Below are 16,539 nucleotides of genomic sequence, written 5' to 3' on the forward strand. Positions count from 1 at the left end.
ACTTATAAAAAAAGGAAAGCTGAAGTATATAGCAGTATTGCAAAATTTTTGTGACAGTAACTTTAATTGTTGCTTTCTTAAGCAAAATTCAGTAAAAGCAACACGCTAACCAAGATAAACATATCAGCATCCTTAGACTCTTAAGGATATTACAGAAGCTATTTCTTTGAAACTGTAGTTATTAATTATTATGCAAATATTAATTTCAAAATCCCTCTCCCATCATTTTTAATTCCTTATCTATGATTGCATCCATGTTTGAATAATGCCATTAAATGTGTCCCAGAGGAAGGATGCAATGAAATTTACAGCTATGGCTACATGTGCAATGGAAAAATAAACTTTTATAAATTACTAGGCTAACAAACAAAAATCTATCAATATATTAAATCAACCCAGTGACAAATGAAATGTGCGCCTCAGGGTCATGATGAAAGAACAAGAGGCTATTTACAAAACAGCAGGAAGGAGATGAAATCAGAAACCAAAGGTGTTTTCTCCACTGTAAGCCACGTACAAGAAGCCGTCTTCATCCTTCTCCTTCTCATAAAGCTGTCCCATGGTTAAGCTGCAAGAAAAAGGCAGCAAGAAAACTATCACATAGCAACAAGAGGGGAATGTACAAATCCAATTTAAAAGTTTTAAGTTCCCCTCTGCAAGTAAATTCATAAAAAATTGAACAGAAGTGTCACATATTGTGGAGAACCACAGAGATGACCTAGGAGAAAGAATGTGGCAAAACACAAATTAAGCCCCCAAAAGGAAGAAAATGTTAGAAACAAACTTAGACAGACTTGCCTTAATTCTCTTTGGTATAAGAGGGAGGAAAAGGAGAACACTTTCAGGCTTTCTAGATTCTATTACTATAGCCTATATCAAGAAAGCAGAATTCCAGTATTTTTTGTGCATCTGTTTTCTGAACTGGCCTATCTTGAAGATTAGCAAATACCCAATTCCCAAAAGTGCTGGTCTTGATGTAACTTAAAAAGGACCACCTCTATGCAATTGGGAAAGAGAAGCGTGATGGCAAGCTCAGGGAAATTCCAGGGCTTGCAGAAGTACCTCCCCCCATCATTAAGGAAAAACCAGAGGGCATCAAGGAGCAGGCTAGAACTGTCTAGTGAAAACAGTATGTTTAGTAGAAGTAATGTTATTTTGAGTACATTTATAGTAAAATATTTTATTCTATAGCCCATCTGTTCCCTGCATGGATGGATAAGAGTCTTGTAAAGTCTTCATGGCTTTTATCAGGTGTCACAAAGACTGAAGAGGAAGTGTTGGTGTGAAAGCTAAGCAAACAGTATTGGTGGGGCAGGGGAATCTGCCAGTTACGCTTGGCAAAAACCATACTCCAAACTAGTGCAATGTTTAGTTAAATAAATTCACTCCATATCCATGCGATGAAGAAACACAAACACCCATTTGACTTTTCTGTGCAGCTGGAGAGAAGGCCAAACAAGCACTTCAGTAGGCCTTAAGAAAGTAACAGAGCAAGCACATCTGATCCCCTAGGACTGAGGCAGGGTTGATGAAAGAGGTTAGAATACAGACAGGCCTGCCTTTTTGCAAGTTGCTTTCCCAGCAATCCTTACAAAAAGGGTGGGTGGGTGAAGGTGAGGAAAACTAGGGATCCATGTATGTAACCCCGCAGACTAAGCTTTGCTGCATGACCCTAACCCTTCAATATACGATTCTGGATACCTGTTAAATTCATTAAACAAAGACGTTCGTGCTTTTTTCCAGCATAAATATATAATCTTCTCTTGACTGTGTCTGCCTAGATAGAGAAATTATTTCTAGAGAACCACAGAGAGCAGAAGTTCGAGATAGTTAGCTTTTTTGTATTTCTGAGGTAATGGCACAAAGTGAGAAAAGGAGAATTGGGAAGTAACAGAGAAAACGATGTCCTCTACAGTGGATGAAATAGCGCAATAGAATAAAAACGTAAAATTTGTTATAGAGTTCCCTTAAATTATTTAACTCAACCTAATCTGTTTTTCAAGTACAAAGATAGGCAATCTGGTGTGCACCCTGTCCTGTTACCTTGGCTCCCACAGTCTTTTGGCACTAACTTCATTGGCTAGAGCTAATAGTTTAAAACACCTAGAGGGCACAAGGTTGAGTCTCCGTGCTTAAGCACCTTGCATGGGGATAGCGACATCAAAACAAGGAGCAAAAGCAAGCACGGTTAATTGAACGGTGTGAAACGTTAACAGAATTTAACAATGTTTTACATTTAGCAATTAGGAAAAACAACATATAGCTCTACCAGTCATCTAGGAAATGCTAGCCCTAGCTAGTTGAAAGAACGTTGTTCTACTTCAGGAAGCGGCTATATCCACTATCCAAGATTTTATAGGGGCACTGGTGAAGAAGAGAGGCCTCTCCGCAATTTCCAGAAACGAAAGGACAACATTTGTCCTATAAACTTGTGCACAAGATAGAAGGATAGCTCTCACCTAGACTGCGGGACAGTCTTGTCTACGAAGAGAAATATTGCCTTCTCAGAGGGCAACTGGATCCGCTTCCTGATGATCCACATGAACTGAGCCACGGTAATGTCAGAGGGAACCAGGTACTTCCTCTTGTCAATGTCCACGATCTGAGAGCCAGAGACCTTTTCAACTATCACCTGCATCAAGAAGACAGACGTGCATCTGGACCCGCAGCCCCGGCCGCCTTCAGCCCAGTCGCGGAAAGATCCGCGGTCCAGGCAGATGGCGAGGCCAGGCGAGCCGCTGCTTCGGCAACGCAGGAGCGCTTTAGCCCTTCCGGGTAACATCGACCGGCGGGGGGTCCTGGCACCAGCGGGTGGCCTTCCGCCCGTTCTCCCAAAGGAATCGCGCGGCCGGGCTCGGCTGCGGCCAGGGCCCGGCCTGCCGGCTGGCCCGCACGCGCTGCCCCCTCGGCCGGGCGCGCTCCGGGCCATGCCGGCGGCTCAGCTGGGGCTGCGGGGCCGCTCCTCCGCGCCGGAGAGCCGGGAGATCGGCGGCCGGGATGCTTGGGAAGGAGCGTCCGGGAAATGACAAGGCCGCCGCCGCCGCCGCCCCGGGCATCCCCGGGCCCGCCGAGGAGCCCCGCCTCCCGCGCCCCGCCCGGCCCTGCGGACTCACCGGGACGCGGTCGGGGTACTTGGCCCGGATCTTGGCGGACTCCACGCACCGATGCTCTGCGGAGACAGGTGAGGAGAGCCGCGTCAGGCGGCCGCGCCCGGCCCCGGCCCCGGCCCCGGCCTCGGCGCCCCGCCTGGCGCGGGCCCGCTTACCCAGCGCGTGGTCCTCCTTGAACATCCACTTCATGGTTTGGGCGGCGGCGGCGGCGGCGGCGGCGGCGGGTCGGGCGGGTCGGGCCTGTCGGTCTCCAGCAGCACCACGGCAGCCGCAGCAGCCCCTCTGCGCACGGCGGGCGGGACTTCCGCCGTCGCCCAGGGGCGCGGCGGCCTTCGCGCGCGGCGATTGGCCGGCAGGGCGGCGCCTCCGCCTCCGCCGTCGCCGTGGAGACGGGAGACGGGCGGCGGCGCGGCGGCATGGCCTGGCTGGAGGTGTCGGCGGGCGCCGGGCGGCCCGGGCGGGCGCGGCTGTGCTCCGCGGCGGCGCTGGGGTTGCTGCTGCTGGGCGCGCTCACCTACGTGCCGCCCCTGCTGGTGGCCTACCGGAGCCACGGTGGGGCGGGGTGGCGTGGCGGGGTGGCGGGGCGGGCGCCCCGGGCCCGCGCCGCCGGGCCTGACGCCCCCGTCCTCTCTCGTGCAGGGTTCTGGCGCACGCGGAGCAGCTACGCCGAGCAGCCGAGCGTCCGCTTCCGGCACGAGGTGCTCCTGGCCGCGCTGACGGAGGGCGGCGGCGGGCTCGTGGGCTGGAGCTCCTTCGCCGCCTGCAACCGCCTGCTGGGCGCCCGCCTGCGCGTCCCGCTCGTCTCGGTACGGAGGGGCGGCCGGGCTGAGCCGCTGCCGGCGCGGCGCGGCCGGGGCGGGGGCCTCCGCTCGGCGGGTGGCGCGCTTTCCCGCGCGCGGGCGGGGTCCGCCGGCAGCCGCCGCGGCGTGGCCACCCCGACTCTGCCTGTGCCGCGTCCGCGTTCGCCGCGGGGGGTTAAAGGCTCTGCTCTGCTCTGCCCTGCCCTTAGGCCAGGGAGGAAGACGTCAACCAGGATGGAGTGATGGACCGGCTGCATTTCCAGCTGGCGCTCCCTTTGCTGCCCTCCGAGCGCGTCGTCGGGGTCCAGCTGCTGCTGACCTTCTCCTACCAGCTGCGCGTGAGTGTGCGCGAGCGGCAGCCGGGGGGGCGGCCCTGTGGGCACGAGGACGGCCGGCTTCGTCTGTCCGGCAGCCGTCCCGCGGCCCTCGGTTTGCGGAAGCGGACTGGCCGGTGGCGGTGGGAGAGGGGCGCGTGGTCCGTGTAGCCCAAGCCCGATGCGTTCCGCGGAGATTGAGGTTCCGGGGGAAGCGTGGCCGGAAAACCGCTTCTCAGGGAGCGCCTGGCCTCAAGCGAAGGATGAAGCGACGCGTCCTCATTTCGCCCGCAGAGGTACTATTCTGGCGGTGGCGTCCAAAGCCGCCCCTACAGTGCTGGCAGCGGGGCCTTTGTAAGACGCGCCCGTGGTTTGTAAACTGTTCCGCCGGCAGCCGAGGGGAAGGGGGCCTGTTTCTGTTAAGGGAATCCGCTTTTAGAAACGTTTATTTATTCATTTACTTACTTACCTACTTATTGCCCCTTATCAGAGGCTCTGGATGGCTAATTATCATTTTTATCCTCTGAAGCAGAGTGATAATAATGTAGGATGCAGGTCTGGAGAGAAACTGAGCAAGGAGCTTAAAGGTTACAATGCTCAGGATTCTCAGCTTCAGGAAAAACCAGATATACAAAATTATGCATAATCTGGGAAAAGTGAATAGGGGAGCATTTTTCTCAGAATGCTAGAACTCAGTTTCATGTCATAAAACTGAATAGTGGGAAAGGTAGGACAGATAAATGGAACTCATTAGTGGATAATTAAACTCTGCTGTTTGCTTCCATAAGATGTGCAGAGACTGGCGCCAACCGGGGTGGTTTTAAAAAGCAATCCCATTTACGGACGATACGGCTCTTAGTTCTTCCTAGGCACAATGTCGCGGCGGATGTGGCATACAGTATATCTAAATACTTTTTGTTGGGGAAACGCAAATGTGCAGTTGTATTCATGTCCTGTGTTGGGGTTTCTGGCTTGTGACTAGTATAGGAATGGAAACATTGTTGTGGATTGTACATCTCTTTAAATGTTCTTACACCACAAGTTTAAAAATTGAAACCACTTCTATATTTTTTCAGATTCTTCAAATCTTCGGATATTCTATACATAGTTGATTGGTCTAACTAATCTGTGCATTTGTTAGCAATTCTAATCCTAATTTTTGTGACACGTGATGCTAAATATTATGCCGTAACAACTCTCTCTCTGCCCTTCTGGCTTATTTGCTGCTCTCATTTCAGAGAATGTCCACCTTTGTGATGCAGAGCATGGCCTTTTTACAGTCTTTTTCCCCTGTGCCAGGATCACAGGTGTTTGTGAGTGGAGATCTCAAGCTTCACCAGAGGCAGCCACTTAGCCATGCTGGGCTGGATAGCAGATATAATGTGAGTGCCCTCTCCCCATCTCACTTTCTTCACTTGTGTCATCTTTTGCCTGTCTTTTCCTCTGCGACTGCTCTGGCTGAAGTCATATACTATATTCAGTAGACTCTGCCTAGGAAATTTGTGTTGCTAAGTATTCGGCAGTTTTCAAAAATTGTAGGAAGTTTGGCACGATGGTGCCTTAGGTAGAAAAATTAGGATTTACTGCCTCAAGTCTGTCAAATGCATATAGTTTAAAATCCCTATTTTTATTTCATGTGGTTAATCAATTTGGACAACTTGAAGGAAATGCTATTTTTGCACAGCAGCGTGTATTCTGAGGCAAGGTATAGTATTGCCTAGAGATGTGCAAAGTAAGTTGAGCTTAAAGTGGGCTGTTCTAACCTCGGTAGAAGTGTTCTGATCTCAGAAAAGACCTTGGAGTTTGAAACTCTTTAAGTAAGATCAGAAGAGTCTGTTTCAAGCTTGAACTGTTTCTGTGTTTCTCTGTGCCCCTCAATGACCTTATAAAATCTAAGGAGATGTCAGAAAATAGGGGCCACCTGGAGGCAGGTAATAGCAGAAGCTGTGGTCCTGTTTGAATTTGTGTATTATGAGATTTCTTCAAAATGTAATAAGCAGTGGCACTGGTGTACAGGTAGTCCTTGTTTAGCCACCACAATTGGGACCAGTAACTCGGTTATTAAGCAAAGTGGTTGCTAAGTGAAACTGAGACTATTTAGATCTTACTTCAGCTTTCCTTTGCTTTACAGACCTGTGAAGGTCGTAAATGCAAGGATTGGTCACAAAGTAACTTTTTCATCACTGTTGTAACTGCGAATGGTCGCTAAATGATGCAGTTGCTAAACGAGGACTACCTGTATACTGCTTGATCTTTCTTGCTCACCTCTTTTAGTAAGAGAAGCTTACAATCAGGGAGCTGGCATCTATTTTTTTAAATTTTATTTTTAAAGATAAAAAACTAGGAAAAAAATATTGTTAAATGCAAAATTGAAAAGAAAACCAACCAATAAGAACATACACTCTGTCTCTCCTTAAATATTATTTGGAAGTGTACATTTATGTATACATACATATAATCTGAGACATCTATTTTTTGCTTATTCACTAATGTTCCAAGGTAAGATTTGATAATATTGACTGCCTCCTGCCAGTCAATCCATGAGCTTGCCATTTATGACAAGTGTGGCTTTTGGGATTTTCTCATACAAAGGAATTGAGTTGTTTCAGCGGCCTTTAAAGAGGCGCTGGTGTACCCCCTCCTCAAGAAACCATCACTGGATCCCACCGTACTGGACAATTTTCGTCCAGCCTCCCACCTTCCCTTTTTAGGGAAGGTGGTTGAGAAGGTGGTGGCGTTGCAGCTTCAGAGGATCCTGGATGAAACGGATTATCTGGACCCTTTCCAGTTGGGTTTCAGGCCCAGATTTGGGACTGAAACAGCATTGGTTGCACTCTTGGATGATCTCTGGCGGGAGCGGAATGGGGGTAGTGCATCCATCTTTGCTCTTCTTGACCTCTCAGCGGCTTTCGATGTCATCGACCATGGTATCCTTTTGGGTCGGCTTGGGGAGTTGGGGGTGGGTGGCACAGTTTTGTGCTGGTTCACCTCCTTCCTCCAAGGCCGGTCCCAATCGGTGTTGATAGGGAGCGAGAGGTCCAGCCCGTGGCCCCTCCTTTGTGGGGTGCTGCAGGGTTCGGTACTTTCCCTGCCCCTTTTTAACATCTACATGAAACCACTGGGCGAGATATCCACCACCATGGGATGAGGTATCATCAATATGCAGATGATACCCAGTTATATATCTCCATCCCAGGTGATTTGAGTGATGCTGTGGCTACCCTTTCGCGGTGCCTGGAGGCTGTGGGGGTCTGGATGGGGAACAGAGGCTTCAGCTGAACCCTGGTGAGACGGAGTGGCTGTGGGTTGGGGCTCCTCTGTCTCCAGAAATTTACCATCTTTGGTTCTGGATGGGGTTGCACTGCCCCAGACCTGTGGATCCTCCTGGACTCACAACTCCTGCTCAGTTGTGGCCAGGAGGGCCTTGCTCAACTACGTGTTGTGCACCAGTTACGCCCTTTTCTGGATCGGGAGTCCCTTCAGTCAGTCACTCAGGCCCTAGTCATCTCCCATATAGACTATTGCAATGCACTCTACATGGGGCTACCCTTGAAGAGTACCCGGCAGCTTCAGCTGGTTCAAAATGCAGCTGCGCAGGCAATTTTAGGTGCCCCAAGGATGGCACATGTTACACCGTTACTATGTGAACTGCATTGGGTCCCAGTCTGCTTCCGGGTCCAATTCAAGGTGTTGGTTATCACCTCCAAAGCCCTGCATGGCATGGGACTGGGTTACCTGAGGGACCGTCTCACCCCCATTATATCTACCCGTCCTACCCAGTCAGGCAGGGGGGGTATGCTGCGGATCCCGTCGATGAAAGAATGTCGACTGGCGGGGTCCAGAAAGAGAGCCTTCTCTGCTGTGGCCCCCGCCTTATGGAATACTCTCCCCCCAGAGGTGAGGCAGGCCCCAACTCTCTTGTCCTTCCGGAAAGCAGTCAAGACCTGGCTCTGCCGACTGGCAGGGGGCGCAAAAAAGGGCAACCAATCCTGGGGGTGGCTGGCACCTTGAAGATACTCCCATATGTTAACATCTTACTGACCATTGACATCTTGGAAGATATTACTTGTGTATGTGTTTGGTTTTATTCTATTTTTACTGTATTTTATATTGTTTTATTGTATTTTAATATTTATTGCTGTTTTATCGTGAACCACCCAGAGTCACTTTTTGTGAGATGGGTGGTATCTAAATCTGAAATATAAATAAATAAATAAATTGTCCTGTTTTATTAAGGTCCAATAATGCCATCTACTTACCTTGAAAAAACAGAACACCTTGGTTTATGAAAGGAAAATATATATTACAAATTCTTTCAAAGTATTTGGTTAAAACATTGCCAGGCACTAAATAGAGAAAAGGGGAAAATGCGCATGTGTCATACCTGTTAGAAAATGATCAACTTACTTTAAAATGTGTTAATGATTTTAATTAAATGTATTTATATCAGAACCAAATATGATAATATCTCAATCACGATTTTTATGAATATTGACAGTGTATATCTGGTCAGTTGGCAATTTACGAATTCTGAGCAATTATGAAGGGCTTTGTGCTTATATGAAACCAAGCGTTCCCCTTATCCAATACTCCAAGAGCACAAGTTAACGCTTCCTCATTTTCAGAGTGTAAGGTCTCAAACGTAGAAACCTGTGTGGCATCATATCACTTGGTATATGCCTGAAAGTATTCATCATGTGTTCTGATGCAAGTTTACCAGCTAGTAAGGTCCGGTGTCTAATGCAAAATTATCTCACTGTGACAGGTATCTGTGATCAATAGTACAAGTCCTTTTGCGCAAGACTATGATTTTGTGCACATCATTGAAACGTATCAGAAGAGGAATGGTAAGTTTTCACTGAATGTTCTCAGTTGTTTGTACGCTACAGGTTTCTGGCCTTTCTCAGATTATTTGGCTTAATATTAATTATAGTTATTTCTTTTACAGTTACAACAGTTTTGTCTGGTCCCAGTCCCATCTGGGTGACTGGAAGATCACCAGATCAACCATTTGTAATCCAGGCCTTCATCCATTATCCAGTGGAACTGATTGCATATCCTTTGGCTGCCAGTTGGTGATGGGTACCATTCTGAATGGTGGTTTATGTTACTATGGCTGTTGTACTAAGACTTGTAGCCTTGAAGACCATTACAAGCATTAAGCAGCTGTGTTAGAAAAATGCCATGAAACTCAAATGGGATGTAACTCTAGAGAATGATTGTAGCTTTTTAAAAAAAGTTTAAAAGTTTTATGGTACATTTTATATTGGTCTGGGGGAAAGGAGATCTTGGGGAATTCTCATTTCTTCACTGTCTTCTGCCATTTTTGGGGGGAGGGGGGATACTTCCCAGTTCACTCTAGTAGCCAAATGAATCTGAGGTGCATATCCTGTCCTTGTGTGAATATGCTTTAAATTCCAAATACTATACTCCTTGACTTTTAGTACATATCAGCCAGGCTTCTGGGAGATGATGAAGTTTGCCTGGATCCAGTATGTTGGCATCCTCCTGATTTTTTTGTGGATTTTTGAAAGAATAAAAATCTTCCTCCTTCGAAATCAGGTGCTGAACACAGTGCCAGTGTCTCCAGTTCCCCCACCACTGTCCTATAAGGAGCACAAATCCTGACCAAGCTTGCACAGGATAAAGAACTTTGCTTTCAGTTCCTTTGACTGCTTTGCATTTAGAAGATGAGGCATTCCACATTTTAGGTTCATCTACTATTATTTTTGCAAAGTTTATCAATATGTCCTCAGTGTATATTTACTTTTGCTGTCCTGTTTTCAGAAATCTGTTTGCTATTATGGTCTATCAGATGCATATCAGCCATAGTCAATATGGTGGCAAGATAAAATTTTTAATGAAAGTTATATAAACGAGTTGCATTGCCTGTAAGTACATAACTGAATCCTAAACCTGATGGCATAGTCCTGTAGAAGGATTTAAGCACAGAAACAAAAAGAGAACTCCACTCTTTGAAAAGACAGATTTTTCCTGCAGGGATACTGAAATGAAGAGTGCCTTTGCTCTTTCCCCACCTGTTCGCAAAATCCAAGGAGAAAATCAAGGGAATGGGGACCATCAGCAGGCAGGAGCTGTTGCTAAACTTCCTTATCCCTTGCAAAAATCAGCAAAAACCAAAACATTTCCCATATATTTTTTGGGTCACCTGGGGAAGCTGCATCTGTGGATTTAAGGATTAAGTGTGGGGGGTGTCCTTTTCCCATTCCTCCATGCCCTTGTCCGCTGATAGGTGAGTGGCCTGCCCCTACAGGGTCGGGGAAGGCCACAGAAAGCTGCTGAGCCCCCCACAGGTTCTGCCAGGCCTCTTTGCTTTGGCTGCCCCACATGGAGGTTTGCTGCTCAGGTGGCCGGTGGCTGGGGTGAGACGAGGGTGTCAGAAGGATTAACTTCCTTCCTCCCTGTTAGCAAAATTTGAGAGTTTCTGACTCTCCCCAATTAGGATTCAGTCCCGCAGAAGATCAGACACAAAAGTACCAGCTGAGGTTTTAAAGTTTTATTGAAAGTAAGGCAATAGAGTCAGCTGGGGTCTCCCCTTAAGGCAGAGGAGTACCCCGATCACACTCAAAGAAGATTTTATACATGTTTCTTACACAGAGATATAGCAATTGACAAATTGATTGGCTACAATTGACATAAATTTGGGATCCTCCTTATTATTGGGGGAAACTTCTCTCCCTGATGACCCATTGGTTGCCAGTCAAAGTTTTGGGGCATCCCTTTTGTCTTCTGATATTTATTGTTTCCTGGAGTGTAGAGGCATCTCCAGAGCAGCTGAAGAGTGTTCTGGAGGCTATCAATTGGGGTCAGTTCCCCCCCACCTTATCTTTATGGCCTGGACACTTAAGGAGACAGGATGTCTGCCCAATGTCTTTCAACAATAACAGAAATGAGAGGAATGTGTGGAGGTCCATAAACATTAGTTTCCTTGTCATCCCTTGACTCCCCACAGGTAAGGAAAAGGATGAAACAGAGAGCCCTTTTTCATAAGGTTTCATCCCCCCCCCCCCAAACTGGGATTAAAGCAAGACCAGACGATCAATAGAAGTCAAAGAATGTTTATTCACCCAAAGGTGTCTGCGTGGACGGCCGCAAAAGGGATTGAATCTCCAACCTTTTAGTTTAAAATTTAGCCAATTGTTATTAATAGAATAAAATGGATCAGCTTATTACAATAGTTTTTGTTCTATCAGCATGAACATCTCCCTCCTAGCGTGAACATCTTTTCATAGATGTTTCCTTATCTCAAAGTTACAGCAAACTTATTTATGGTTAAGCAAAAGTCTCTTCGTCTACTGCTACAACAAACGGGCATTTTATCTTTCCTATAGATGTGTTTTTCTATTCGTACGAGAGACGTCTCCCTTCCCTTATTGCACGCATATTCCAACACTGGGTTCGGGGGAAGAGCCTCCTCTGCCCGCGCTCTGCTCTTTCGTCCCGCCTGTTGCGCGCCGCAGCTCCGCGGAGGAAGGAAGCAGTTGTTGGAGAGCAGGGATCGGGCCGGCCCCTGATTGGCGCCTCCCCCCAGCAGCCGCTCTGAATGCTGCTCATTGTGCGCGGAGCCGGCGCCGCCGCCGCAGCCGCAGCTGCGCCGTCTTGCTGCCTCCGGACTCCCTGCGTCCTCTTGGCCGCCCGCCGGCAAATACTAACTAAGGTTAGGGGCAGGGATGGGAGGGGCTGGAAATGATGAGGCGGCGGCAGTTCCAGGGGTCGGGATGCAGGACGGTCGCGGCGCAGCCCCTTCCCCCGGCCGGGACGCGGAGCTTCTCCCCAAGGTCTCCCCCGTGGGTGGCTGTTAATCAGCTAGGTTGGCGGACACCCTGGCGGACAATCGCGCCTGCAGCACCGGGCACCGGGCGCCGCGCACGCCTCGAGGGCGCGGGTGCTGAGCCAGTCGCTCGAGCAGCGAGGAGAACCGCGAAGGCTTGTAAGAGCGTCTGGACGCAGGCCTTGGCTCCGGCGAGCGCAACCCTCATCAGCCGCGCTCTTGCACGTCCGGTATCCCCCCCCCCCGCCCCGCTCCACGATTTTAGGCTAAATTTCAGGGCCGGGCGGGGCCTCTGGCTGCAGCCCAGAGCTCCGGATCCCAAATCGTCTAGCAGGAACAGAGTCCCCTGCCTTCAAAAGAAGTTGCTGCAAGTTTTTTGCGCAAAAACACTGTGAAGTCTTTTGGTCATGTACAGTACTTAGAAATCTTCTTCTTGTATCCAAAGAGCAATTATTTTGCTTCTGTGCTTTACTTGCTTTATTAGGGTTAAAGTAAACCAGATCTGCAAACCCTTAAGTTTGCTCACATATTAGTGAGGGGTGGTTTTCTGTCCCTGTGAGTCTTAAGGCTGGGTAGAGGAAAAGATATTTGCACTGTTTCTAGAGTAAATAATGCATATAAATTAGAGCAGCAGAATTCTTATCTAATTTATCTAACACCACATACATATTTCTTTTTTCTCTTCAGTGTGGACACAATGACACAGTAACCTGGGATTCTCTGTACAGTTTGTCAGCAACCTTTAATTTGTAAAACTTGAAACATAATTTTATAAAATTGGTGCTTTAAAAAGTGGCGACCACCTTCTCTCCATCATTCCAGCTGCACTTGGCTTCACCCAGGATGCTGAGGCTTCGTCTTTCCAATGCCACGATTGCAATTATCCTGGCAGTCCAGACAGGATTCCTGGTCTTTCTCTACACTCAACAAGGTGGCTTCATTCCTCATTCCGTGGAAAAGCCTACCCAGGTGCATGTCCTTATCCTCTCCTCCTGGAGGTCAGGATCTTCCTTTGTGGGGCAACTCTTCAGCCAGCACCCCAATGTCTTCTACCTGATGGAGCCAGCCTGGCACGTGTGGGCAGCCATGTACCAAAACAGTGCCAAGGTTTTGCACATGGCAGTGCGGGATCTCATCCGGTCTGTCTTCAAGTGTGACATGTCTGTCTTCGATGCCTATATGCCCTGGAAGAGTAATAGAAACTTGTCCGATCTGTTCCAGTGGGCTGTGAGCCGGGCGTTATGCACAACTCCTGCTTGTGAATTCTTCCAGCGGACTGATATTACCAGTGAGAACGCTTGCAAGACTCTCTGTGGCAAGTACCCCTTCAGCAAAGTGGAAGAGGCCTGCAAGACGTACAGCCATGTTGTCCTAAAGGAAGTCCGTTTCTTTGACCTCAAGGTGCTCTACCCTCTCCTCGCTGATCCCTCTCTGAACCTCAAAATCATCCACCTGGTCCGGGACCCCAGGGCTGTTGTGAAGTCTCGGGAACAGTCTGTTAAAGCCCTTGCCCGTGACAACGGAATTGTTCTGGGTGTGAATGGCAGCAGAGTGGATGACAGTGGATATAAAGTCCTGCAGGAGATTTGCAGAAGCCATGTTCAGATCTATGAAACAGCTACTCAGAAACCTCCATTATTTTTAAAAGATCGTTACTTATTGATCCGATTTGAAGACATTGTGCGAGATCCTTTAATGGAAATTACTGCAATGTATGCATTTGCAGATCTTCTGTTGACCCAGAAACTTGAGAATTGGATCTATAATATTACACATGGACAAGGACCAAGTAAGAAAAGAGAAGCCTTCCAGATCACTTCTCGAGATGCGGTCAATGTCTCCCAGGCTTGGAGAAATGTTCTTTCATTTCAGAAAGTACAAAGAGTGCAAGAAGTTTGCAGAAGTGCTTTAAATATACTTGGTTATCAATTTGTAAATTCTGAGAAAGAGCAGAAAGATTTGTCTTTAGATCTAGTATTGCCACATCGGAGAACTCAATTTCGCTGGGCATTGTTTAGTGAAAACTAGATGAAATTTCTCAAATGACTGGAAAAGATTTGTTGGCTTCAGTAAATCTGGTAATTTCTCTTAGAACTCCATTTTCCCAAACCAAGGAACTGCATGCCTTTTGCTTTTTCAAATTAATAGTAATGCATAGCATCCAGAACAACTTTATCATGTTGCATTACAAGAAAATTATTTTTCACTTGTGCATGGTTAATAACTATGATATATTGCTCTATTCATTCTTGAACTTTTTTTTTCTAAAGCTCTTTTTCATATACAGGACTGTAAAATACTGATAAGGAATAATGCTTTTGGGAATCTGAAATGTTATTATACTCAAACTTCCATGTGCCACAGAGATCAGGGAACAACGGGAATAGAAATCCAGGGGCTAGAAGGATTTGTTTCAATACATATTTTTACAGCCTTTATCTCCTTTGTCTATGTACCCCAACATGCTGCTGCTCTGGATTTGTCTTTGCATTTATTATAGTCTGAAATTTTGGAATATGGGCATCCTGTCTCTCTTTGTAATAGTGAGAGTTAGCTCCTAATGAAAATTATATGGAAAATGTGATTATTTTTTTTTTGCTTTATAGCTGGAAATAGATATACTTGGATTCAATCTTCTTGGGCATATTTTTTATCATACTGAAAAGTAGTAGCATCCCACATGGGGCAGTTGAATATTGCAAAGGTATGAAGCTTATTTATTATAGCTGTTATATGCCAGTGTAAAAAATGGGGTTTCTGTAGCTAGTGTTGCGAGGTTGGTAGCCCCTGATCTCCTGTGTTCACACAACAGACCCAACCCTAAAACCTTGTGTGATTAACTTCTTACATATCCATGTAGATTCCCAAGTAATCTCTCTGTACTAACTCTGTGCTAGGCTTTGCTGGTAATAAGGTGTGGGAATAAAAAATAGTTTAGATTCTCAGAGGAGGAGGAGGAGGAGGAGGAGGGATGGCAGATATGGAGTTGGCAGAGGGGAAAGTCTTAAAACACCTAGGAGATTGATGGGAAGAGTGGAGATGGTGGTTGACAGCTAAAATGGCCAACATGGACTTACTGGTTTTAATTTAGAGAAAGGATGGCCAGTCTTCCTAGAATTGAGGGGGCAGTGTTTGTTCTGTGGAAGTCTTGTTACTTTGTAAGTGATCAAAGTGATCCCTAAGCATTCTAGGATAGGGCCCGGAGAAGATTCACTGAAGAGGAAAAGCACTCTGGGGCAAATTATTAACCAATGCTAGTGGCATGGTGGGATGTCAGGAGATAATAGAGAGAGAGAAAAACCTAAGGTTTAGAGGGACAGTGAGTCACCAGCTGGATCCTGGCCAACTACCAGTTTATTTGTGAGAGACGGAAGATTGCCAGTAAGTTCTGTAAGGCCTTAACTCTAGACTGGAGTATTGTTAATATTTAGCAACACAGAAAGGTGCATATACACTCTCAAGTTCATATAATAACTTACTAAGAGATTCAGGTTAAAATGGCTTTGAGTGAATAGTTTGATTCCCCCCTCCCCCAGTATCTCCTACGCTTTTACAACAGGCTCTTGTTCTTAGAGGGGAAAATTGTTTGCAGTCAGCAGGTTATAAATCTTTTAGCTGGAAGCTGGGAAATTGCTTTTCACATTTATGTTACAGAAAATAAGAGAAAAACTAGAACATTATGCCTCTTCCAATTAAATCCTTTGAACCTGTGTACATACCCTATGATCCTATGTCAATATGATTGCTGAATTTGCATAATGCATTGTACCCAAACAAACCATATTATCACTTAATATGATAGCCTGATTCACATATACTAAACCATAAGCTACCCATTTTAGCCTAGCCTGCATGAATTCAGTTTTTTTGTCATATGGGTTTGTCCTGTAGATTTATGTTACTGACTGTACTTAAGATTTCAATAAATCTAAACCTCGCCCCTTTCTCTTTAATTTTCTTAAGAACTAGGTAAGTATACAGTATATACCTGGCAATCTAGGTAAGACATTCCCCAGGCCACGCAAAATACATTCACCCTAAATTACAGTTCATTACATTTATTAAATAATTAAAGGTAAGAGAAATAGTTGCACTTGAAATAAAATGAAAACTAGCCCCAGCTGATTAAACTTATCAGGAATCTAATTCTTTGAGAATACTTATAAAGGTGCTCCCTATGACTTCAAGAAGGCCCTTCCACTTACCTAGCCACTTAACAATGAAGCAAGTGTTACCAAGGAGGGAATATGGGGGAACGGGGAGAATCTGAGGTTGAGACCTATAGAATCTTGATCAGCATGAGGCATCATATCAGGATTATTATTACTATTATTTTGCTTGCACTGGTTTAGAGAAATGTGCCAAAAGAGAGGAACTTTCCAGTGTTCTTCAGTGGAGCCATCAGGATTCACTTAGGTTCATACTATCTATTTTTAATGCCATAGTACATAAAATATAGACTCTAGGCTTCCAGGTCATGTTTTTCTACTAGATGCCTGTGAAATTTGGTATTTGCCAATTAC

The 16,539-nt window shown here is 46.5% G+C and overlaps 3 protein-coding genes across 4 annotated transcripts; 2 read left to right on the forward strand and 1 right to left on the reverse strand.

Annotated features, from left to right (window-relative positions):
- Positions 1-49: 49 nt before the first annotated feature.
- On the reverse strand, positions 50-3,418 carry GABARAPL2 (GABA type A receptor associated protein like 2). The gene is made up of 4 exons (XM_088136362.1): positions 3,266-3,418; positions 3,114-3,169; positions 2,460-2,632; positions 50-568 (listed from the first exon to the last, which is right to left on the reverse strand). The coding sequence occupies exons 1-4, from the start codon at positions 3,297-3,299 to the stop codon at positions 478-480; spliced, it is 354 nt and encodes a 117-aa protein (XP_087992488.1). The 5' UTR covers positions 3,300-3,418; the 3' UTR covers positions 50-477.
- A 43-nt stretch (positions 3,419-3,461) lies between these two features.
- On the forward strand, positions 3,462-10,070 carry TMEM231 (transmembrane protein 231). The gene is made up of 7 exons (XM_088136360.1): positions 3,462-3,662; positions 3,750-3,916; positions 4,120-4,248; positions 5,463-5,606; positions 8,990-9,071; positions 9,173-9,277; positions 9,671-10,070. Exons 1-7 carry the CDS (start codon positions 3,527-3,529, stop codon positions 9,850-9,852), a joined length of 945 nt encoding a protein of 314 aa, XP_087992486.1. The 5' UTR covers positions 3,462-3,526; the 3' UTR covers positions 9,853-10,070.
- Positions 10,071-11,541: 1,471 nt separating this feature from the next.
- Positions 11,542-15,949, forward strand: LOC103061002 (carbohydrate sulfotransferase 5). Of its 2 annotated transcripts, none has more exons than XM_025176707.2 (2): positions 11,542-11,902; positions 12,704-15,949. In XM_025176707.2, exon 2 carries the CDS (start codon positions 12,860-12,862, stop codon positions 14,042-14,044), a length of 1,185 nt encoding a protein of 394 aa, XP_025032475.1. In that variant the 5' UTR covers positions 11,542-11,902; positions 12,704-12,859; the 3' UTR covers positions 14,045-15,949. The 2 variants fall into 2 exon arrangements, with proteins under 2 accessions (XP_025032475.1, XP_087992485.1); XM_088136359.1 differs by lacking the exon at positions 11,542-11,902 and adding an exon at positions 11,993-12,175.
- Positions 15,950-16,539: the final 590 nt, after the last annotated feature.

Source organism: Python bivittatus, unplaced genomic scaffold (genome assembly GCF_059951505.1).
Source record: "Python bivittatus isolate LINGU-HERP-01145 unplaced genomic scaffold, Pbiv_v1 ctg000190_np1212, whole genome shotgun sequence".
Lineage (NCBI taxonomy): Eukaryota > Metazoa > Chordata > Lepidosauria > Squamata > Pythonidae > Python > Python bivittatus.

Bases quoted from the DNA above. Each gene is read 5' to 3' on its own strand.
- GABARAPL2 (XM_088136362.1), bottom strand. From the start codon at position 3,299: ATGAAGTGGATGTTCAAGGAGGACCACGCGCTGG. The intron at 2,633-3,113 runs GTGAGTCCGCAG...TTCTTGATGCAG, and splicing joins AGTACCCCGACCGCGTCCCG to GTGATAGTTGAAAAGGTCTC. The intron at 569-2,459 runs GTGAGAGCTATC...TTTTTCTTGCAG, and splicing joins AAGACTGTCCCGCAGTCTAG to CTTAACCATGGGACAGCTTT.
- TMEM231 (XM_088136360.1), top strand. From the start codon at position 3,527: ATGGCCTGGCTGGAGGTGTCGGCGGGCGCCGGGCGGCCCGGGCGGGCG. The intron at 3,663-3,749 runs GTGGGGCGGGGT...TCTCTCGTGCAG, and splicing joins GGTGGCCTACCGGAGCCACG to GGTTCTGGCGCACGCGGAGC. The intron at 9,072-9,172 runs GTAAGTTTTCAC...TTTCTTTTACAG, and splicing joins AACGTATCAGAAGAGGAATG to TTACAACAGTTTTGTCTGGT.
- LOC103061002 (XM_025176707.2), top strand. From the start codon at position 12,860: ATGCTGAGGCTTCGTCTTTCCAATGCCACGATTGCAATTATCCTGGCA.